This window comes from Glycine soja, chromosome 18, assembly GCF_004193775.1.
Source record: "Glycine soja cultivar W05 chromosome 18, ASM419377v2, whole genome shotgun sequence".
NCBI classification, from domain to species: Eukaryota; Viridiplantae; Streptophyta; class Magnoliopsida; order Fabales; family Fabaceae; genus Glycine; species Glycine soja.
In genome coordinates this window covers 4439959-4465961 of record NC_041019.1, presented here as the reverse complement: position 1 = coordinate 4465961, position 26003 = coordinate 4439959, and the positions used below count along the sequence as shown (strand labels likewise).

The 26003-nt window shown below is 29.0% G+C and overlaps 1 protein-coding gene across 1 annotated transcript; it reads right to left on the bottom strand.

Moving 5' to 3' along the window:
- Nucleotides 1-3120: 3120 nt before the first annotated feature.
- Nucleotides 3121-5693, bottom strand: LOC114396636 (root phototropism protein 2). The gene is made up of 4 exons (XM_028358724.1): nucleotides 5406-5693; nucleotides 5196-5265; nucleotides 3997-5100; nucleotides 3121-3881 (listed from the first exon to the last, which is right to left on the bottom strand). Exons 1-4 carry the CDS (start codon nucleotides 5456-5458, stop codon nucleotides 3387-3389), a joined length of 1722 nt encoding a protein of 573 aa, XP_028214525.1. The 5' UTR covers nucleotides 5459-5693; the 3' UTR covers nucleotides 3121-3386.
- Nucleotides 5694-26003: the final 20310 nt, after the last annotated feature.

The following is a 26003-nucleotide window of genomic DNA, read 5'->3' as shown; positions in this document are numbered from 1 at the left end:
GAGAAATTTGAGAATATATATTTCAAGACACCTGAAAAAAAAAATTAATTATTTCAGATTTTAAAGTTGTAGAAATATGATTATATGAGATTTTAAATTGATTGATATCTTTAATTTCCCAACACGACTGACTTTGTTCCTTCGCGGTTACATCATGAATTCGTTAACACTTGTTGGGCTGAGAGTTGACTGTCTTACCTTGCCACATGTCATGTTAACATTGGTTAGATCATAGCTGAAGAAAAGATGATATAATTTTTCATATATAAAAGATATTTTAAATGAAAAAACTTTTATAATAAGAAATGAGAATAATTAATCTTAATCTTATCATTAAAAAATATTAATAAATGAGATTAAAATCCCTATTAAAAAGTCATGTGCTGCTCATACGTTGATACCTAGCACATTGGAGACGAAACATGATGTGGAACAACAATTGACTAAGTTGCAAAGGATTACTTTTGCTGTAAAACAAAAGGGATTAGTTATGCTAAATTAATTGAATGACATGTTAAAATTGATATTTGATACTTAAACGATTAAAGTCTAGTAAGCAACCAAATCACAGTTTTAATTTTTGATTATTTTTTCCATTCTCCTTTTCTTTTATCATATAAATTGACAGATTGTGTATATATAAATAGAAATTGATGTACAAAAGGATTTAAAGGAATATGCTTCAATATTGTTTCCGTGCTTTGCCATTTCTCTTTCTCCATGGCAACAACGATACGTGAATATTCATAAATTAGATATTGCATTGTTGAATTCATAAAAGTAAAGACCAATTAAAGAATTTGACGCTGCAGGGATGAAACATATTGAAATTGAAAGACCGTGATTGATAAACCTTGGAGTCACGTGACTTTTTTAATTGGAGTTTTAATCTTATCTATTGATATTTTTCAATTATAATTTTAAGGGTGGAGATTAATTATTCTCGTTTTTTATAATAAATATATATATATATATATATATATATATATATATATATATCATAAAACGTAAATAATTTTTTTAGAAAAAGTTAAATTAAGAACTTATTAAAGACTATTATTGACTCTTTCAGAATTAAAATTCCTCTGAAATTTCAGCGTAAACAATTTTTAATAACTTTTTTCTTTTTGCAATGACAATAGGTAAGGATATCTCTTGAACATGTTTTTTTTAAGGGTATTCTCTTTAACATGTTTTTGACTATCACAAACTAAAATATAGATTTATGTTCTCATGTCATATTACTTTTACAAAAATATATTTATTTTTTTTATTTTCAGGTTTAAAATTTTTAAAAATAATAAAAATATTACTCTCCAAAGAATAGTTTGTTCCGTGCATCACACGAGAACATGCACACTAGATATTTATATTTAAAGTTAATCTATGAACTTTTATATGAGTTATGTTTATATTTTTTTATATCAAAATATTTTTTATTTTTTTAATTTGAAAGTTTAAAAAATATATTTTTTAAAATTATTATATAATCTATTTAAGTTATGATGATTCATATTTATATTCATCTATCACACGGGTAAATATATATCAATAAATCTATTGAGATGATTACTTTTTTTTAAATTATTTATTTTTTTATGTTAATTAAGAGACTCCTAAATAAGTATATTTAAATTTAATGTCTACAACTTTTATTTTTTTAAAATTTAAAAGTATAAAAATATACTTTTTAAACTATTATATATTCTATTTAAGTTGCACTAATTTATATTCATATTTATTTTTTTCATGAGTATTCATGTAGAGCAAATCCATTTGGGTGATTTTTTTTATAATAATTGATTTTTTTTGTGAGGAAACTATTAAATATTTATATATTTTTAACATGTGCAACTTTTATATAATGATGTTTAAATTTATTTTTTATATCCAAATATTTTTATTTAATTTGACATGTAAAAAATTATATTTTTCAACTATTATATATTCTATTTATATTATACTAATTCATATTTATATTCATGCATTGCTAGAGTAAGTGAGTAACCATATTACAACTAATCGATTTGAGTGATCATTTTTTTTTATAATCATAAGTTTTTGAAAGTCAAGAAAGTATTCTTATATCCATGGATGAAAAAAAATCCTAAAAAATGTGACAAAATTTTAGATGTGTTTATGAAGTTTTGCTTCTAGACATATAAATTTGAACATTTAATCATGGTAAAAAAAATCAATAAAAATTATCATATTTTTTTAACAGATGTCTAGGCTCAATTTATTAATTAATTAAATGAATAAAATTTAAATAAAAATGCTCGAATTCTCTTTTTATATTGTGTATCACACTAGTAAACAAAATCTAATGTTTGAAATAAGGAATATTTGTGTAATATTACTCATCTTTAAAATACATCAAGTAAGAAAAGAGACTTCAAAAAAATATGAGAGAAAATTATAGATCAAAATAGACGTGATAAGAGAATAAAAAAAAATAGTTAGGTATAAAATTAAAGTGTGAAATGTTAGCCTGAAAGGATGTAATATATTACTTGAATTGAATATTAGCAATTTAACATCACAGGGATAATCATCACTTTGAAATTTGATAGACTTGATGTGTAAATAAAACGGTGAGTCATCATTTAAATGAATATTGAATATCCTCTAATATCATCTTATATTTTTAAAATATGAGTTTAGTTTTAATTTAAATTTGAGTTTTTTTAATATATCTCCTCAAGTCTAATTCTTTTGAAATTGATGTGTGATTAATATGGTGGGTAACTTTTAAATAAATCTTAGCATGGTAGATTTTTAGAATGTGAATTTAAAATTAATTTAACCCCAAAAATTAATTCATAAAATAAGAAGATTGTGGGTCACTTATATCCTGTAACTTAACCGCACTTTCGGATCAAGATATTTCATGAACAATTTTTCATAACTGACCATTATCCCAAGATCTTCGACCGGATAAGCAATTCCACCTTAACGTTGACATGCTTTGGAATAAAGCCAAAGCATAAGACCTAATCTAGAGGGTATACAACATATGAAAAAATGGATCGATCTGGTATATGACGAGGTTACCATATTCATTAAATCTCTCTCTTTCTTTCCTCTAACACAAGCACCAGAGACTGAAAGCATAAGAAATGTATGAAGTGACTGCAAAAGTTTTTTCCTTAATAACATATACACAGTGTATTAAACAATTAATTCACACACTATGATGAGAAGATCGCAAGAATCAGAGCACCCAATATCATGAATATTGGCATGATCCATGATCCCTAAGAAACGTACCGTGAAAACTATATGAATTCTGTACATACACAACACAAATTGCATATTCTGAAAAAGGAAACCATGATGAACCTCGCATAATATATGCTCATAATTTAATTCAATTCTAACTTGGTCTAAGACATAGAGAACCTTCTCCTTCTGGGCTTGGTCAAATCCACGCTAGCATCTTCCAAATGGGTCGTATCCTTGGACCCGTTTCTGAAGGGGTTCAACTTCCCCAGCGTCTTAGACACGGAAGAGAAGAACGTGGCCTTCTTGGGGGTGGCAGACGACGTCGTTCCATGTCCCTGAGGGTTCGCGTCATTATTAGTGTTCTTATTCTGCAAATCCGAAATGTACATCTTCATCTTCATTAGTTCAGTTCTTAACTCTTCGTTCTCCCTCACCAAGGACACGTCCATCTGAAGCTGATTCTTCTCCGGCTCCACGTCACGCTCCTCCGCCCCGCTCCTCAGCCGCAACTGGTCGTAGTAAAGCGCGTGCAGCACAATCTGCACCGGCAACCGCTTGTTCTGCGACGCGTGCACACGCGCCTCGTATGAAAGCTTCAACGGATCCATCACGCTGCACACCTTCTCTCTCTCTATCTCATCCAGCTTCGGATGCGCCTGCAGAAAACAAACCAAACACGGTAAACCGTTAACCGCCGTCGTTTTCTCCATAAGCAATTTTCCTTTAGTAGAAGTTAGCTGAATGATGATAATACTATATTACGTAACGTACCTTGAGATAGATATCAACGGCACGGTAGATATCGTCGTCGACCTTACGCGCATTCTTAGGAACCAGAATAGCGATGCCGTTGAACTTCGAGATGCTGAGATCGCCGTAGGCGGCGATCTCGGAGAGGTATGCGTCGACGGTCCTCGCGACCCGCTGCATCGTGGCGGAGCAAGGCTCTTTGAACTCGGCGGTGGTGAAAACCGCGTTGCCTTTTTCTTTTTCTACGAATTCTGATATTATTCTTCTCACGCTTTCGAGATCGAAGAGTCTCTCGCCGTCGTATGTGAAGGAGAGGACGAGGAGGTTGTCGACGGTGACGTGCTCGAGAATCGCCGAGATCCGCTTCTCGAGCTCGGTTTTGCAGGTGGCGGAGGCGCGGAGGTAGATCGCGCAGCGGAGGAGGCAGCAGAGGAAGTGGATCGGAAACGCGGCTTTCTCCGAGGGGAATAGATCCACGATTGCTTCCAGAAGCTTCCGTTGTTTGGATCTGGAATCGGAATCGCCGGGATCTGTGTACCGGATTCCGTTGCCGGTGTGGTCGCGGACGAGATCACGTAGAGCGCGCTCAGTGTAGGTGACGATCGCAGCGGCGACGGTGAGAGGCTTCGCGCCTCGCTGCTTCATGGCGACGATGACGTTGCCGAAGAAATCGATGTCGAGGACGGCGAGCTCCTCCGTCCACCAGTTCGGTGGCGAGCGGCTGGGGAAGTTGGCCTCGCTGCAGGCCTTGGCGCTGACGGCCTCGACGCAGCGTTTCACAACGTTGATTTCATCGGCGTAGGGGAGGAGGTGGCGGCAGGACTTGAGCACCGTAACGGCGCCGGTTAGAGTGAAGAACGCGACCTGCGTGAGAAACTCCTCCGTCCGGCTGGCGAGGTTGTTTTCGCAGTACTGATCCGTCATCTGGAGGAACTCCGCGGCGCATCGCAAAACGGCGACGTTGTGGACAGTTATCTCGAAGTTGACGCCGTAACAGAATTTCGCGGTTTTCTCGAAGATTGAAGGGCCTCCTGGTATGTCAGAGAGGTAGATTCTGGTGAGTTCGCCCTCATTTGATTCCAATATCAGTTTTCTTATGTAGTTGCTCTTTGCCACTAGCATGAACTGCAGAAAACGTACCCTTTTTCAATCACATGCATGAACAAATAATCACATTAATTTAAAATCATTCACAAATTAAAATTCACAGTATTACTAACCTTGTGCAGAGAGAAAATGGTTTCTCCAACTTCAACTATAACATCAGTTGGTATGTCTTGAGAGAAAACCCTGCAAAAAAAAAAACCAAGAATTTGGTCATTATACAGATTGATATTAGAGAGTACGTATAATATAATAAGCAAGTGTGGATGCATGGGGCATGGGTTCGAAAATGGAGTTAATTTGTTGAGTGTCTTGTGTATGTGTACCATTGCCCAGTTCTCTCCATGGCAAGAGAGAGTCTGTTATTGGGAGTTGCCATGAGCTTGTGTGGCTGGTTTTGGTTTTGGGAATTGGACAGAAACTAGGCAGGCAAAGAGAATGGAACTGATGAGATTGGGATAAACTATAGGTTCCATGGTGGGGGCTATTATAAAGGGATTTTGAACACTGTAGCCTCACTTCGTTATTATGATTGAATGTTCATGGGATGAACTTGAGAGTTTGTGATTGTGGTCCAGGTTTTGTGATGTTAATCGATCCGGTATCTTACTTTTGTTATCTTTTATGTGAGGCGGTTCCTTTTTACAAGTCATTTTCACCTGAGTGTTGTCCTTTTTAATCTGCTTGCAATAGTGCAGACAACAAGTTGCCCATTGGCTCTATTTCAACAAGCAGAACAATGTGGCCTTAATTTACATGCATGTACATCTTTACCTTTTTCTCTAAGTAGAGACATTAAAATTAAAAAGCTACTGTTATATCCTATTTTGTATCTTATCTTTTCTCCCTCATCTTCTTTGGTTTTCTGATCATGTAGTGCATCTGTATGCATACGCATGTTTTGGGGAGGTATGTTTTTCGTTTACTGTGAGTGACAACCGTATCCATTACTTGAAGAATTGTCTTTTTCAGCTGTTTTGAATTTGTTTGGTGATCGTATCACTTTATATCTGTTGAATTAATGCTTATTAATTAGCAATATATCTCTTCATAGATGTGTTAATTAAGTGGAAGGAATAGGTACACGAATTCTCCCCATTCAAATTTAGCATGAGAGTGTTCATTGAATTCATCAGCTCACCCATTTATGAATTTTAAACATTATTTTTTTAAATATTTTTTACTAGTATAAAATAAGTTTAATGAGTAGTATCACATCATTAGAGAGGATCTGAACCTACAAAATCTATAAAAAGTAGTTTAATATGATTTACTATGAGCACGATGTTTGATTTCCAATTCAACTTGTGTAAGAATTCTAAGATCAAATTTAATGATTCACCTTAAGATGAATGAAAAAAAAGATATAAATGTTTTTGTAAACTTTATTTTACCTTTAATGTTCGATTGTAATGGATATTCAAACACTTACTAAGACTATTCATTAAAAAAAATGCTTAATTAGGATTATTAATTGATTATGTCCGAAAAAATTTAATCAACTGTAACTTCTTAAATATTTTTTATGTTATTTTTAATTAAAATTATACTTTTATTTTAACAATTCAAGAAAAAAATACAGCTACAGAACATAGCAAAATCTTGATTTTAATTGAAACACAGTAAAAAACAATTAAGAAACTTGTTTTTAAATTTCAGAAGAAAAAAAACTTAAATAGTAAAGTTTCTTAAATATTTTTATACTATTTTCTAATTAATATTAAAATTTCTCAACAATCGACGTTAATCTGTGCTAAAAAAAAGCTTTATCATACCAATGATGAATGATGGAAATAAAAGTCCAATTTGTCTGCAAATATTTGTCCATAAGTTTTGACGTTCTTGCATTCATGCAAGTTGCAAAGAGTGTAACTAAGCAGTGAGTGGAAAGAGGACAGAGTTAGGTGGGGGGGGGGAGGGGACGTGAAGTGTATGGGAGACGGTGAGACAGCGTCAGACAGCGAGTTGGATAGCCGTAGACCTCACAGCTTAACTAGGTCGAAGATCCGCCACGTCGTACGGACATTCCCAGCTCCTGTGTTCCACCACACCTAACAGGATTAAGATCCTGCATCACCCAATCGTACCTTGCCACGTTCCTCATTCTTTCCTACTGTCCAATCACCTTCAAGGAATATATGTTCTATCCCCAAATTCAAAAGTGTTTTTCGATGGCCCCACATAGCAGCTAGCTTCCCCATGCCAGTTAAACAACATCACATTTTGTCTAAAACAAATAGAAAAATTAAATTAAAATAAAAAGAAAGAGACGTGAGATTTATATTATTTTTTTCTTGGATAGTAATTTCCTTCCTTCAACCAAATCACAATTGTTCATCAGTGCATCCTAAAGTAGACTAAACATTTCATATCACTACTAGATAATTTTTGGATGAAGTAGGTAGGGCCGATTGGGCAGATAATGTTTTGAGATATATTATTTGTATAAAATTAACTTATTTGTATATTTTATTCCTCAACTATCATCATTTTATAAAAATATTCCCTAATTTTTTTTGTGCATTTCACAATTGTATTTACTAAATTTTGTGTATTGAAAATTATGATAATAAGATACAAAAAAAACTTAGATGATAAATTTACAAAATAATGATAATAGAGTAGTAAATTATACAATTAAATCAATAATATTTTTTTTTATCATTTTTGTCACATAATTTATTTTTAATTTCTCTATATATATTGCAAAAAATACACATAGTTATAAAAAATATAAAATAAGAAATTAATAATTGAAATGTTTAATAATTTTCTTTCACGTGCATTGTAAATGACAATAAAAAAATTAATGTTAACTTCTTAACTAATGTTTTAAGGATATTTATTTTATAAATATATTTTAAAAAATTGTACAAATTTATCATACAAATATTATATATATATATATATATATATATATATATATATATATTAAATTTAATGATCATGTATTAACAATATAAAATAGTTTATTTAGTCATTCAATTATAAATTATTGTTGATATGACATTTAAGGGAGTTATTTTACATTATTAATACATAACATTTTTCTCATATGTTTTATATACTATAATATTCACATATATTCAATACTATTTTAAAATAAAAAATAAACAAAAGAACGAAATAAATTATGATCAATCTAAGTAGATTTATCAACAAAGCCACCACAATCTAGTGATGATATTTTTTTTTGAGAGGATAGTGATGATATATTTAATACCCACGGAAGATATGTCACAATTTTTATATTATTCCAAATTATAGTATTTAAATAGTTATTTAAATACATTATTTGTCTTAAATTTGTGAATCTTATAAATGTTAGATATATTTATGAATTCAACAAAAAAAATTACTTTAATGTTGAAGTTATTGAAATGGGTGCTTAATAATTTAATTTTTTTCATTTTTTGTTGATTCTTATCCTGAAAAATACTTTTTTAAGGAAACAATAGTAAAACAACATTATTTATATAAGCAATAAGCCATCGCATAGTTGAAAAAAAGCTTAGATATCTAAGACATGAATAATGTTAGAAATATATAAGAATATATATTTGAAATTAATTAGCTTTTCCCGCAAAACTGAAACACATGCAAGATTAAAGCATAGAATTCATAGAATTAACACTCATAATTTTTCTTTAATTTTTTCCTTCTATTATATCATATCACCTGTATATTGTATTTATTTTTTTTCTTTTTTCACTAAATATCAAATAAGTTATTGAGTGTATATAAATCATTTTTATAAAAAGTAATAATATATATATATATATATATATATATATATATATATATATATATAATCCACACTTTTTGAATACCTAAATAACTATCATAATTTTTCTTTATCTCTTTTTTTTATGTCACATTATATAATACATTAATATCTATATGTATCACCTCTCTCTCTAATTCTCAAGGTGTTGATGGGACATCAGCTTCCACCAAACATTACTAATTGTGCAAGTGCATTTGTTCACAATGGTTGATCCCTACCCTACATTGAGCTATGCTCGGCGGGTACATAAGATCAGGAACCCGTGCACATGATAATCCCATTCGCACAGTGAAGGTACCTATCATTGTTCAAATGACTGAGAAAAGTAGAAAAGACAACTAGTCATGGGGAAATTCTCGTGCCCAGACTAAAAAAAAATTAGCATATAATAAAATGAGTTATATTATTTATATAAGATATTTTTATATATTTTTTTTCTATTACATCACTCGTTTTATCTCACGTTTTACTAATATAAAAATTGGTAGTAGAGACGATATTGAGAGCTAGAAATTGTTAATGTGTTGAGTTTATGAGAGCAAGTAAGGTAGGCTCATACAACATGGAGTTCAACATTAATTGTATAGAGTGTAACTATTAACAATAGCAACCAAATAGTACACAAAGATATTTTGATCTCAAATAGAAAGTTCCACGTTTTAGTGTACACGAGAAACAACTCAGATGTCCATAAAAAATATCTGCTGCCTTAAATTGAGTTAACAAAGTGAAAGACCCAAAACTAGAAGTTTTTAAAATATAGTGATCTACTACTGTGAACTTGTATCATTATATGCTAGACTATTATAGAAGTATGTTTATTTACATTTTTCTCGCTGCAGTTTCTTTTTTTCATGGATCCCAAATCATGGTCAAATGAAGGGGACCCAAATTTCCACTGCTTGCCTTGAAACAAAATCAAACAAGCATATGTATGTTGAAGATTCGAGTGTGCGCGGCAACGTGGAGTTGTTCCATTTTTGTAATAAGTTGTTTTTAAGAAATATTTTTTATTTCTCTAAACAAAGTAAAAAAAAAAACTGATGAACAAAAACAACTGATTATTTTCCTAAAACAAATAGAACCAGTTACCAAACACAATATTAAATAAAATAAACGCTGGAATTCTGAGTTCAAAACACGCAAGAGCCAGCAAAGTTTAAAAACATGATGTAATTAATAGGGTAGGGATATGATACTTACAAGACTTACTGAAAGCTAAATAATTGGTAAAGAGGCGAATGATGTAACTAAGTGGATATATCTATCATACTATAACATAATAATTGTAAATAAAGTTGGAGAAAAACAAAGATAATAAACACAACTATATAACAAACAAAATCGAGTTTTATTGAATTCAATCTCTATCTTTAAGTAAAGATTAAATTTAAATTTGACAGATGATGAACAAAATGTAATTAATGAAGAGAAAAACTTAATCAAATTTTTTAATAAATATTAATCATCAGTAAATATTTTATATTAATACTCCAATGAAATAAAACACAACTATATAAAAATGATTATTTCAGTTTTATTTTCAATGATTTGTCACTATAAGAATGACATAAATCTGCTTTTTTCTTTCTTACTGTTTTATTTGATTACAACAACATGTTGCAAACAGCCCACCTTGGGATGCAGATTGCAAAGAGGTGAACGGACAAATGATGTGAAATGAGTGAAGTTTTTCACGTGGAAACCGGGCAATGTAAAATTGTGGGGTGCCTAGTGCCTTAGACTAGGAAGAAATTAGCTTGGTCCTCATCCTCAACGGTCCCTGCCCTTCTTCTAAGTTCCAAGTAGAGGGTGGGTCTTCTTGTGGACAAAATCACTGACATCGACCCAAATTTTAACTCCAAAGGCACCACGCTATTTTGCTGGTCAAACTCGCATTGATTGTGTGGACACCGGCCACCAACACCCTTTCTCTACTTTGCATTAAGTATAGTAACTACATATAGTGACATTTGTAGATACTTTACAACATACGCGTATTGAATTGCATTGTCTGAAAGAAAATTATTAGTGTATACAGGTTGTTGCATTAAGATAAGAAGTTAACTCCTCTGAGAAGCGGCTTCTGGATTGATCTCATTGGTACAAAGAATGGTAACAGTTCAATGCCTTGAATTAGGCTTATATCCAAAGAATGTATTAAAACATTAAGACAGAAAAGTACGTATTGGGTGGGGTTGGTGTGTCTCATAGTGTAGGACACTGTGTTCGAATGAGTTCAAAGTTAGATAATTTTCTTCTTTCCTTTATTTGACTGAAAACACACAATCAAGGCTCTCAACCCAACTAGCAAGTTATAGGCAGATTTTCTTACAAAGAAATGTGTGGCTCCTAATTTTTGTGCCTCTCTTTATACTTATATAGTTTTTAGAACAAAAGAAAATTAAGAATGAGAATATGGCAAAAAAACAAGTTGGTTTAAAATTACTTTCTATAGTCACATTGTACAGATGCAATAAAGGGATGTATGCAATATGGATTTAAGTTCAGGGGTAGGTTTTGGCATAAACCACTACAAAAAAAAAAAAAAAAACTTTCCACATGGTTTAAAAAAGATTTTTAATATTGATTTTCAGTCTATGTTGAAAGTGAAAAATTTTCAACATTAATTTTAAAATTGATATCGAAATTACATTTTACATTTAGAAACAATCAATATAGAAAGTATGTCAAAGGTATAACCTATTTTATTGGTTTTAATCAAAACCAATGAAGTAAGTCTATTATCTAAATCAGTTAACTAAGTAAAGCAAGATATTAAATCCTAGAATCTCTAAGGCCTCTTAACTTTAAAATGACATAACTGATTATATTTAAAACTGTATACTAATCAGGTCAATAATGAGTAAGAGTCTGTTAGGTAATTAAGTTAGTCTTATCTTATTTTATTTAGTTATTTGATTCACTGCTGATAGAAAATGACTTATCCCAGCTATTGCCTATCTTATATTAAGTCAGTGTTATATTTACCTCACGAGGAGAGTTGGGGTTAGGAAATATATATACATATTCAAAACTATAAATCTTTAGTTTTCAATGAATATTATAGTACATATTCAAAGAGATTTTATTTTATCTTTATTTAAAAATAACGAGGCTTCTAGATCAGATTCCTAAGCAAGAGATCTAGAGTTTCTTGACACTATTCTTAACAATATTGTTTCTATGTCTTTTGTATATATAATGGTGAACAGATAATTCCAATATTGGGAATGAATTTTGCCATATAATTTACCCAGTCTAAAAACCTTTGCAATTGTATCTTTATCCTTAATTTTCATTGAGAAAATTTTCAGCAAACTTTATTGTTCCTTGGATGGGGACTATGGTTCATTTATATAGACTTTATATCCTAAAATCTTATTACCTTGGTTTAAAAGATTTTCATTTTTTTATACTGTTAAACCATTTTCTCTCAGTATCTCTAAATTTATTCAGGGTGATTAATTATAGTATGTCGACTCATTACTTTTCAGAAAAACAAGTATAGCATCGAGAAATACTAGGGTGAATTTCATATATTGATTAAGTGTGCCATTCATTTATAATATTTAAGAATTCACTAGGAGCACTTTTAAGTATATGTGGCATCATATTCCATACATATTGTTCAAAAGTACTTCAATATATTATTGGTACCGAATATTTTATCAACTTTAATACTTATTTAAAGGTTTATAATTATTGACTAATTTTGGTACAACTCAATGGGGATCCGTTAAGATTAATTATCCTCTTTCTAAATATTCTTAATTGATTTTTTTTTCAATTTTCTAAGTACAGTTGGTTCATATAACACATGTTTTTATATATGTAGTGTTTCATAAATATTTGATTGTGTTACAAATTATTATTATGATCATTATAATTTTTGTAATCAAACGTACTTTTATAATTAATGAGTTTTAAATAATTATGTTTTGCTATATACATTTGAATTTAAATCATTATTAATAAATTTATGAATTCAATAACAATTTAGATGACATGTGTGGAGTCTATGGTGCCTTTCAAGGTTTGGAGTACACATGTCAAATTACATGGTTTAGGTAACATGTATGTGTCATTATATAATATTTTATTTGATTACATACCATAATTATCACCAAGTATGTCAATCAACTAAACATAAGATTATTCTAACCTAATAAAAAATATCGAGCTTGAGTCTTTAGTATACAATTATCTTTAATACTCCAAGGAAAAACTTAGTCGTACACACATAGTGATCTTACCTTCAATAAAATTACTTCCAATAAAAAATACTTCCAAGAAAAAAAGTCTAGGTACAATTTGTTAATTTGAATAGGTGTTGCTTTTGTAGCAATTTTATTTATTTCGTCAAAATCTTCTATGTAGGGTAGGGATATCTTATAATTTTTTCTATGCCAAAAGGTAATAGGATTTTTTAAATAAAGTTTATTTCTTCCAATAGATATTTTTATATATGCATGAATTGATAATCAAACTTTGATCACATGTTATAGAGATAAGATTATTTGTCTATCATGACATATCATATTGATAAAAAAAATTCATCTTTAAATCTTGCTTTTGATTTCACCCAGCTTTTGTTGGTAACTAATGGACAATAATTTCACTTTTCTAGATCTTTTACTTGGTTAATGGATTTGAAATGGGCTCTCCATTTGAGCAACAACTTTTTCTTTTATGCTCACCACCAAGGATACATGCAAGCGAAGTTACGAAGAATGTTGAAATTCTTCAAGACATGGTGAGGAAGAGAAAGCCTCATGGGGCTTGAAAATGTTAAAGAGGAAATGATATTAGGCACGAGAATGTTCAAAGAAAAAGACGTGAGCAATGGTTATGAGAATATTGTAGAAGAATTCTTTTTAATGAGATTAAAAAAAAGATGAGTTGTTATGTTTTTCTTGTTTTAAAAACTAAAAATAGTATATAAAAATATTTGTTACTAAAGATTAACTTTTAAAATAAATTTAGTATTTTGAGAGATTAATCATTCACCCTTAACTAGAAATGTTCACAAAAAATAGGTGTTTATTTTGAAGATTACTTATCACTAATTATCTTTATTAATTTTTTTTGTTTTTAATATTTTAAAACAAAAAACTTGAAGTATTTTCTAGAAAGAAAAGAAACAAACAAGCCGTCCTTAAATTTCTAGTACTATTAAAAAATATTTAAGTAAACGGCATAATTCAAAATGGACTGATATTAATTATCATCCCATTAATGATCATTTCGAGTCCCAAAGGTCACTGGAGAGTTGACTGATGCTGTTCCTATCCTCTTAGCTTCTTTTGTTTTAAATAAAAATAATTTTAAATTTTTTAATGTGACCGAAATATATATCTAAATTAATTTTAATTGAATTTAATCTAACAATATAAAATTATTTTATATTATTATTTAATTACAAATCATAATTAATATAATTTTTAACATTATTTATAAAAGTTAACAAATTTATATTATGAGTTGTGATTGAATGATGATATCAAATTTTTTATATTACATAGTTTTTTTTTTTACTTATTTTAATTATAATTTTTATATTAAAATTTGTGTACAATATGAAAATAATTCCCAATATAAACTTCCTCAAGTGCATTTTCTGTGGTGTTCCTAAGTTCAGATACATCTTTGTTCATTGGCATCGTAATTGGGGCCATTCTTAATTTTCAAACCCAGCATTTAAATCAATGGATAGAGAGAGGATGGAAAACTATGTGGTCCTCGCTATCTAAATCTAACAGCTAGGCAACGTTGGGCCATGTTGATAAAAAAGAAGAAAAAAAAATATGACCAGAAGGAAATGACCTAAATCAATTTTTGATTTTTTTTTTCTGAGTTGCATCCTCTTTGATAATGATGTTAATTTTGGCTGGGCTATCTCTTTTATTGAATCCTCTTTGATACTGATGTTTAGTTTTGGCTGGGCTATCTCTTTTATTGATTATAATTGAGCATTTTATTGAATAAAATAATTTAAAATTTAAATAAATTGGTTCAATTGCATAAACTTATAGTATGTATGGTTGCAGATCTCATATGTGATTATCTACATTTACTGCAAAGTTAGTAGTTATAATTTTTATATGATAGGCATTATTTCTTATTCTCTAATGAGTTTTCAAATACTCATTTAAATATTTTAAATGTGAGTATTATATTGACGAATGTTTGATTTGATCATTTATCAATCCACTTTTATTTCTCACCATGTTGTTTAGTTACTTAGAGTGAGTTATTTTAAAGTTGGATAATAATTGGTCTCACTTGTGGCTGGAAACTTATTCTAGCTTGCTGGTTAAAGTTGTGGATGATTCTCAGTTGATTCCTTGGCCTCTGCATAGAATCAATCGTTAAACTATTTTATCTCTTTATTTACTAGAAATTTTAGAATTTCTCATATTTACTGTGAAGGTAACGTTTGTGAGTACCCCCAAGTCTTGTTCATCCTTTGTCTTTCAATGAATTCGGATGTGTGTATGGCATAAGATCAATAGAGGTGGAGGTTCAACCTTTATGCCCCCTATTGTGATGCCTCATCATGCCACATTGTGTATTATTGCATTCACTTTTATCAAAATTTAGACTCGAGTAAACTTAATTTCCTTTGTTGAGGTATTCGAACTCACACCATAAAAAAAAAAAATTCAAGATTTAGAAGAATTTTTTTATCAAAGTTGTTTTAAATTAACCAATAATTTTAAGTTTAAGATTTAAATATATAATTGTATTAAATACTTAAAGAATTTTTTTTGTTATCCATAATTATTTTATTCGACTCAAACAAAAAAGCTCGTTTTTATCATAACAAAAATGTTTTAAAATTAAACTAATTCAAAATTAATTCTTTTACTTTTTGTGTCCATCAAAATCTATTCTATAAATCCTAAAATAACATTCCATTTGGGATGGCAGCTGGGCTTTGTTGAGCCATGATACAAACCAGGCCCATCCACGAATCTTTTCGATTTCGTATTCGTGTTATCCACTTATTTTTCTTGGCTTATGATGGAAATGCGAATAGAAACCTATTTACTTTGTGACATGTAACCATTGCTTTTTAATGGTGACTGTTGCAAGGGACCACCATATTCAGTATACGAAATTTGAATATAAGGAGTATATAACACAATCATATGAACGAAATTGGAGACAGTTGCATGTATTTGGTTGCATTCGAGCTTGAAATTAATGAGCACATTTAGAAGCACTTCTTTGTTGTGAAATTCAAATGTGCCATCAGTCTAATTGTGACTTGTAACCGATGGGGGAACCAGAAACTTTGCAAATAAGATAATTTAAAACTATTTTTCATTTCTTGTGGAAATATTGGTACTTAGAACTAAAAGTTATTAACACAAGTGATTCACTTAGATACCTTAATCAAGGTTTGAGATTCTTCTATTCCTAACTTACATATAAAGTTATAATTGGAAATATCATTTTATCTTCAAATGAATTATTCTGATGAAAAAAAATTAGTTAGGTGTCAAATAAGAAGTCTTTAACTAAGTTTATTAAAAAAATATTGGTACTAAGAATAAAGAACATTAATCCATGCATTCAATTGCATATAATTTGTTTTTTTTTTTTTATCAGCTAGCTTTTAATTGGATATTCATATGAGGAATATTGAATTCTCTGGATCAGCCGGCTATGAGCAGGTTTATTGTAAGTATTATGTGATGGCAACCAATAGCATATAATTTAATTCTTTTTGCTGAAGTACGTACTAGTGTAGAAGTCCAGTTATAATTTTTATTGTACATCATATAGGTGTGTATTTAATATGTGGGCCTATATATATTATTAATAGTGTATTATAAATTATTTGTAAAGAATTATCCTTTTTGAAGTTGTTTTATGTATAAAGATCAATTTATTGAGATGGATGACATCTCATTTACTATAAATTTTGCAATGTGTAAATACTAAATATTTTATTTATATTTTTTATGACAGACCAAAATATATAATATAAAGAAACTTTAGAAGTTATTATTCTTTGTAAACAAGTATAAAATTTAAAAAGTCATTAATTTTTTTATAGGAAATTAATAATTATATACTGGTCTTTTTTTAAAAAAAAGTTGCATACTATCTTTACATTGTATCAACCAGAAATTATAATTGAAACAACTCCTAAGATAGCTAGTTATCGTAAAAGTTATAAAATTTGTCAAAAGTTAATATGTTTTTATAAAATTATCTTAAAAATAACATAAATTGTGATTTTTAATTGAATAAAAATGTAAAACTATTTTACACTTTATTATTATAACATATTATACATTTTTATGTTATTATTTTTATTCACGTTAAATTTGAAAACATTTTACTTAACTATATAGACCTATATGAAACCTAGTTTAATTTAAATTTTAAACTAGATGAATCGATCGGATAAAAAAACTAGTTTATTTATATATAAAACCTATCTGGACCCGATCGACATTTCTTTTTCTTAATATACACTTGGCAAGTTGATAGCAATTCAGAGTTTAAAAAACCGTGGTTTATATGGTGAATCTCTTTATCCCTAGCAAATCTGAATGGCTAATTAATTAAGTCGAAACCTAACTTGATGCAACAGTTGGATATTTGTTTTCTTAAAAAAAAAACTTTGGATATTTATCAAAGAGAAGTATCTTCTTCATGATATTTTCTTGGATAGAAATTTGACTTTTGTGCTTTCATGTGCCAACTGCCAAATATCAATTATGCACCCGCCACTTTTTCCACGTCGATAGATATAGGTATAAAATAATTAAATCTCGAAACCCTAGTTAAGTAGTAGTTGGCTACAAACACTGTTACTAAATTTTATAATTATTAATACGTGTTACATATTATATTATAATATTTATATTAGTTATTTATATTTAGTGGATTCAATATAAATATAATTTAGTCAACTTATTAGATTATTAATAAAAAATTGATATAGATTTAATGAGTAAAAATCGATTTATTTTATTAAAAGATAATGATAACTCTAATAAGTTTAATTAAAACTTGAAATTTATGGTTCCAAACACTCTAAGTTAAGAAAAAAAATTATCCTCTTCCATCCGAAGAATAAATAATGACTGTGTAAGGAATAAAATAATTTAGTTAAAAAATATTATTAAATCAATTATTAATTCATGATCATTGTCAAGATTTTATTGCGTTTGTTTAATTAAGATCTATGAATTCATATATCTTTTAGATTATTTTCTCAATAATTTAACATAATGTGTGTTCATTTTATATTTTATATAATTTGTTAAAATTTCATCAAGTAAAATCAGAATCATCATTATTGCTAGATTATTAGGATTTAAAGTTTTTTTAATTTCTATTATACTTAAATCTTTTTAATTATATGAACCCTAATCTATTTTGAGGATTTTTTTTTATACATAACTAGTCGATCATGTGTGTATGTGCAGGGTCAAGTTTGTTGTTTGTATATATGTTTAAAAAAGATTAATGTGTATAATTATTTGTTTAAAAAAATAAATAATATAATATATCAGATAGAACCAATCATTTATGCTATAACTAAGTAATTTGAAAAGTCTACTTGTTTTTTTTTTGTTTTTTTAAATTGATAGAAAATCAAACGTTTTGATGGAAATCAAACAATAAAAGAAATTTACTTATATATTTAAATTTTGAAATAATTAACATGATAGAAAATGAAACAAAAAAAATCCAAAAACAATACTTTTATATTTAGTTAATTACTTTGATATAATACTATTTTATATTTAAATTTGTATAATAATAATAATAATGTGGATGTGAATTAATTAGATTTTTTTTTAATAGATATCACATGTATTTTTTACGGGATATCTTGCTCGGTCCTTATAGGACCAATATCAACAATAAAATTCTGCCTTAGCAAGCAAGATTCAAATTTGAGTTGAGACTACATATTAAACCAAATTTGCAGTTGATCCACATATTTTGTGGTTTAATTTAAAATACTTAAAATTATATCAACAAATTAAAATGATAAAATAAAAAAAGTAATACATTGATTGTAAAAAAAAATCAAAGTTAAATAAAACTAAATAAAGATATTAATGGCCCATTTATATATAGTATATACGCTTATTTTCTATTTATTGATTTACTATACATGTTTTGTGTATATTTTTTCTAATTTAAGTAAAAAATTAAAAATACAAATTAAATAATTCAATACTAAAAAATATAATTAATTCATATAAATAAGTAATATAAATAATTATATCTAAAGAGAAAATGAATATTTACAAAATAATTCAATTTTTTTAGAAGTTTATATTTGAAAAAAATAAATATGTTATTCAAAGTTGTTATATGGGCTATGAGGATAGATATACTTTTTTAGGCTCATTTTATCTTTATATTTAAGATAAAAAAAATTATCTTCATAAAAATAAAATAAAATTTTAAAGTTAAATATTTTAAACACCGGTAACATTGCATATTTTAAAGAAAGTGATAATTTTATATAAATCATCTGAATTTTAAACATGGAAAATAGTACTTTATCAAGTAAATTTTCTTTTAAAGACTATTTTTATTTTTCAAATATTTAAAATATCTGCAAACTAAAAATCATAAAATGTATATATAAAAGTAATATGTTGAAAACTTAAACAAAACTAATGAGAGTTAAATAAAAAATTAAAAATATTTTATGTTTAAAATATTTGATAAATTTATAACACATTATGCGTTTATATATAATACGTGGATAATATTTTCTTCTTTTATTTATTGAATAAATTCTCTTTATTTATTTAACTTTTTCTTGGTTTCTTATGCAATAAAAGTCTCTAGTGCATGTGTAAAAAAATCTCATAATATAAAATGAGAAGATAGAGAAACATATGATATAAAATAAATAATTATAAAAATATTATAAATATCTATTATAATAATATATTTGTTGATCAAACTTTCTCTCCAAACAGAAAATAACAAATTAAGCAATGCACTAAAGTTATTTTTTATTTTTGTAATTGCGTATAAAATTATTTATATGAACCTATGCAAATTAACTTAAGCCTTATGAAATTCATCATTAATCTATCAAAAGTGGCAAGGAAGAAGAGTAGATGAAGAAAATACATGATAATATATATTAATTGAAACTCCTTTAGACCAGGAAAAAGTACATGATTTACAAATCAGCCTAGTCACCCACAAACACAATATTACATGAGTATTATATTCCCATATCCTTTTACGTATTATGTGATGGCACATACATCCTAGATGCCAGTGTTGGACTAAGCTAAGGTACAAATATTAATGTGCCGCACCCCTACACATAGACTTGGACTAAGCTAAGGTACAAATGCTAATGTGCCACACCCCTACACATAGACTTGTACATAAAGGAGGTCATAAACCTAAAACCTAACCGCATAAGATGTTTTCACATAGACTCTTGCATCACGTACAACCCTTGATGTAACCTTGTGATATTTTGTGATTCTTAAAGCAACACCGAATATTATATAGCCAAAATCATGGTAGAACGAAAAAAGCTCCCCTTACATGATACCACTAGATTTTTAACGAAAAATTTCAAAATGAAAGATCTTGGGAAAGCCTATTTTTGTTAGGTATTAAGATATTAAGAGATTGTTTTTAAGATATCCTAAGGTTGTCACAAGAGAGCTATATCAATAAGGTTTTAGTAGATAGATTCAACATGAAAGATAATAAACTAGGAGATATCCCAATAGCTAAAAGAAAGAAATTCAGTCTCAAACAATGCCCTAATAATGACCTTGAAAGAACTGAAATGCAAAAGATTTCTTATTCGTCAGTCGTGGGAAGTCTAATGTACACTCAATTTTGTACCTGTCCCGACATAGCATTTGTGATAGGAGTTCTGGACAAATACTTGAGTGATCCTAGAATGTAGCACTAGAAGATAGTAACATGCGTGATGCATTTCTTGAAGAGAACAAAAAGGTACACGCTCACTTATCAGAAGTCTAATAATTTAAATATCATTAGATACTCATACTCTAATTTTGCTAGATGTCATGACAACAAACACTCCACATCTAGATACATATATATGTTGCCTAAAAGAGCTATCTCTTAGTAGTCTGCTAAACAGGCTCTCGTAACTTATTCAACCATGACTGCAAAGTTTATTGCTTGTTTTGAGGCATCCAACCATGGGATATGGTCATGAAACTTTGTCATTGCTTGAGTGTGGTCGATGACATTGAAAGATCATTGAGGATTTATTGTGATAATAATTTAGTAGTTCAATACTCCAACAATAATAGGACTATAACCAAATCAAAATTATTAACATCATGTTTCTGGTTGTTAAGGAAAGAGTTCAGAATTTCCATAAAGCATATAGAGACTGATCTCATGCTAGGTAATCCACTTATTTAAGGTTTGGTATTTAATGTTTTTCATGAGCACATTGCTCATATGGGTATAATTTCTTATAGTATCTTAGTTGGAGTCTCATTTATGTTCTATATTCTATGTTTTCTAGTTATTTGTATTGTTTGGATTTTCTACAAAAATAAAGTTGATGTTTATCATTATATTTTGAGCTTGTTCTGTGTGCAATATTTATTTGCATTTGGATCGATCTCTATGAAGAATACAGTTTGAACTAGTTGAAAATAAATATGATTAAGATCACATTGCATATAATTTTTGTCGCTTATCCATATTTGATTTATGTCATCAGGTGAGTGACAATGGTGATCATTATGGCTTAGTCACATTAGGTTGTGATGAAAACCCCAATGGTTTCTTGTTGTTATATGAGATGGATAAGATTTTTAGAGAGGAGTCTGAAAGGAAATAACATACGGTTGCACTCCTAAAGAATTTTGTAATATAAATATCTAAGGTTAATATGAAATCCAAGTAGGAGATTATTATGAATTTTATAATTCCTCATTAATTAATATGAGTTACATATTATATTATAACATTTATATTAATTATTTACATTTAGTGAGCTTAATATAAGTTATCTAATTTAGTGAGTCCATTAGACTGCTAACAAAAAATTGATATGAGCTTAATGAGTAGAAACCGGTTTAATCTATCAGGAGATAATGAGAATCATAATAGGTTTAAAACGTAAGGTACGGTTATGGCCCCCAACACATTAAATCAAGAAATAATGTCTCCTTTTCTCATTTAAAGAGAAAATGACGGTTCCGTAATGAATAAAGTGATTTGATAAATGAAGATCGTTAAATCAATTATTCGTAATCATTGCCTTTTTTTTTGCATTTGTTTGATTAAGCTCAATCGATCCAGGTATTGTTTAAACCCTCATCTCGATAATTTAAGGTAATGTGTTTGGTACTCATTTGATATTTTATATAGTTTATTAAAACTCCAACAAATGCATCACTAATTAAATTATTTTGGAAATAATTTATGTAAAACAAATGATTTTTTTTTGAAGTGGGATTAAAATTAGTATTAATCAGAAAATGTAGGTGCAAGCCACTGAAGTGAGTTAATATTGAAATATACCTGCAAAATATAATCAATTATTTTAGTTATGTATTCTTTATCTTGTAGGCGAGTCCTACCGTGCACAAATTTGTTAGGTTTGGTACCATGCACAAGTTTTTCAAACCCTTGGATATAACAATAAAATAGTATCTTGTGGTTGTACCATGCAAACAAAGCATGAGATAATAGTTATTTTAATTGATAATTCTTTTTATGGCAAAGTTCTCTCCTCTTTGTTTCGTAAGTTTCTCTGTATTTTTCATATCCCTTCCAATGCAACCCTTTCCTCGGCACTCTCCTCCGCATCGCCCATCGCCGCCGGAAACTTTCACCACCACCATGCCATGACCTCCTCTGTCACCGCCAACCACACTCACTGCCCTCTATGGTGGTGTCCGTTCGGGGAGAAGTGAGAGTAGACGAGGAGGACACCATTTTTAAATCGAAAATCTTGTAGTAACGGTCACAAATCTGGTCACGGTGGTTGCACTAGTGGTGGTGCCAACGAATAATAAGAAATGAAGAAAGGGGAGAGACAAATAATAGGTCGTTGCTGTACACGGCGAAGGAAAGCACCATAGTGGTGTTTTATGGAGTTTTCCGGTGACTAATGTTTTTTTCTTTTGTGTGTGCTTTTCCTCTCTATTTCTTCTCTCTTTTTTTTGCACACTGTTATGTTGATTTTATTTTAAAGCAGAAGAGTACTGTGGTGATAGTGGGGATGAGTTGAGTTTTTTGTTACATACGCAAAGCTATAAAAATAATTGATGTAAAACTAAAACATTGGACACTAAACATCACGAATTGGTTCGTATCAGCAACCAAAAAATACCACATTCCAATCGGAAATGGAATCCAACAACACAATGCTTCTCTCTCTGGCTTTTTTTTTTCCCAGAAGAATAGAGAAAAGATACGTCTTTTTTATTTGTTAAATCCAGGTGGGTGTTATTTAAATAAAAAAACAAAACAAAACAAAAAGGATAACTTGCAACATTAACCCCACGACAAGGCCTTGCATTGAGTCCATCTATTTTTTTAAACCACAGATCATACAACCTAAAATAACTTGTGCATGGTACCAGACCTAACACACTTGTGCACCATAGAATTTGCCTATCTTGTAAAGGTATAATGTTCTCTTTTAAGATAACTCGATCCACACATATATTAACACATGGGAATTTTTTGGCACTAAATTGCATTGTTCAACTTTGTATTCTCGTACGCAGCCTCTTTAAGATTGATTGTGGGTGTTTCATTTAGTTACAGCCCAAATGTCACAATGACAAGTGGGATGCCCTCATTTTAGAAATTGAGAACATTGACCCACCTCGACAAGGCCTTTATAATGATTACTTATAGAGATTTAGATGCATAAGCCTAGACCAACAAGTAACAATATCTAATAGAGAGTAAAAAAAACCTGAAAAGGAGAATTTGTGGTGTATATACTGGCACATGAAGGTATGTTTGGTAGATAATTCAAATTAAACATGCTATAAGTGAGTCTTATATCGAGGATAAATGCCTAATGGTTAGTGAGTTGCTCACACTACGACTAAATCATGTTGGTGTCAAAGGTTTATGCGAATGGTTATGGTTGAGGTGAGTAGTTGAATGTCCATCATTAAGGGTGTTCGAAAACCAGTTCAATTTAAAGTAACTTCAATCTACCTTTAAAATTCCTTTTACGTTTGTGCATTCTAATCTGGAAAACCTATATATGTTCAATGTGGTCCAAATAAGTTTTCAAACCCATACTAATTGGTTTAGTTTAGGTAAACTCAGCTCACTCGTATTGAGATATATGATTCATTGGTGATTTATAATTTGATCAAACTTGTACCATGTATTAAACATACATAATGTTCACACAAACATATTAGTGAGGTTTTTGGCTAATTGACTAGCATAAGTACAACCCTTTCTTTAGATGAGATGAAAGAAAATCAAATAGTTAAAGAAAAAGAAAAAATAAAAAGATTTTTTCTTCTTCTTAAAATAGACTTTTATCTTATTTTTTTCTTCTCTTTACTTTTTAAACAAACAAGAGAAATTTTTTAAGATTTCAAATTTTTTAATTCCCTATTTTCTTTATTCTCTATCTAAATATATTTAGAAATTGAGAACATTGACCCACTTTGATTAGCCATTGAAAAGAATTATTAAAAAAAAAATCCTCATTTTAACCATAAGTGAGTTGAGGTGGGTTAGTTTGTTCATTTTAGAGACTAATATAAACAGCATCCCACTCTCAATAACTAAAATGATGATATACTCGGTTAAATTTTATCTATGATTCAAAGTATCAAACATTTCAAAGGTTACCCGACAACTTGAGACAAATCAATTAGACTCATTCATGGTACGATATTATTTTACATAAATTTCTTTACAAGTAATCCATTTAAAAATAGGCAGGACAACAAACACAATTACTCAATCCAAGACCAAGGACATGCAAGAGGTTTCCAGAAACAAGTTTTTATGAGTTAATCTCTAATTTTTCTTTTCTGGGATTATATTATTAACTCTACCCGATATTCATTGAAGTTGAATTATTGACTTTTGTGGCGAAGACTTCTCAATATTGGCTATGCCTATCAGGGTGGTATTTGGTGTACTTTCTCTTTCTGCAATCGCACACGTTTGACAAAACTGGATATTTCACGCAAAAAATTAAAGGGATTAAAAAAGATAGGCCAATCCCAATTTAATTACTATAAATCATGTAACACTACGTATTGTGATTAGTTATAGTTGCTTCCAACACAAGTAGTAGAATTATTTTAGATTTGCGTAATTTCCTTCTATGGGTTCACCTAATTGACTTTATTTTCTCTTTAGAAAAAAACTAAGTTTTCACCTATTTCATAGGATTAGGTCGTCATCGAAAGTGTGAAACAATATGAACACTTTCAACCAGGAATCTGGAAAGTTAATTCAATGATTCCTGTAGGTGACCGCAGCCTTGTGCCTTTGATCGATTACTCTTCATGAAATGATGGTGATTTTCTTTAATAACTTAAAATTAAAAATAAAAATTTAATGTGTGACATTAAAATTGTGTTTATATGATTAATTTTTTTTGAATAAAACTAATGAAACCTAGTCTAAGCAGAACATTTTTTTATTCATCATTATTAAAATTGTGTTTATATGTACGTTTACTTTCTTCTTCTTTTGTTACGACAAGGTACTTATTTCAATAATAGCAATTAGTCAATATTTTCATATGTTATACAGGTACAATAAAATGGTGGTCAAATATTAAAATATTTAATTGTAAATATTTAGGAGAATATTAATTTAATTAATTATTATTTTGTATAAAAATATAAAGTGTACGCTCTTAATTCTTTAATTTAAAATCTATTTAATGCATAAAAAATGTTTTGTTAATAATTTATAAATATTTCATCAATGTTAATATAAGAAATTTGAACATTAATCAAATAAATTAAATTAAAAAAAAATATTTTGTTTAATTGAAAATGAAATTTGGCCTGAAAAATTATATAAGATGTGTGAGAACAAAGATTGACATGTGATTATATATAAAAAGTGGTATAATGAGTTGTTGTTATTCATGTTTTTCACTTTTAGTCTCTAA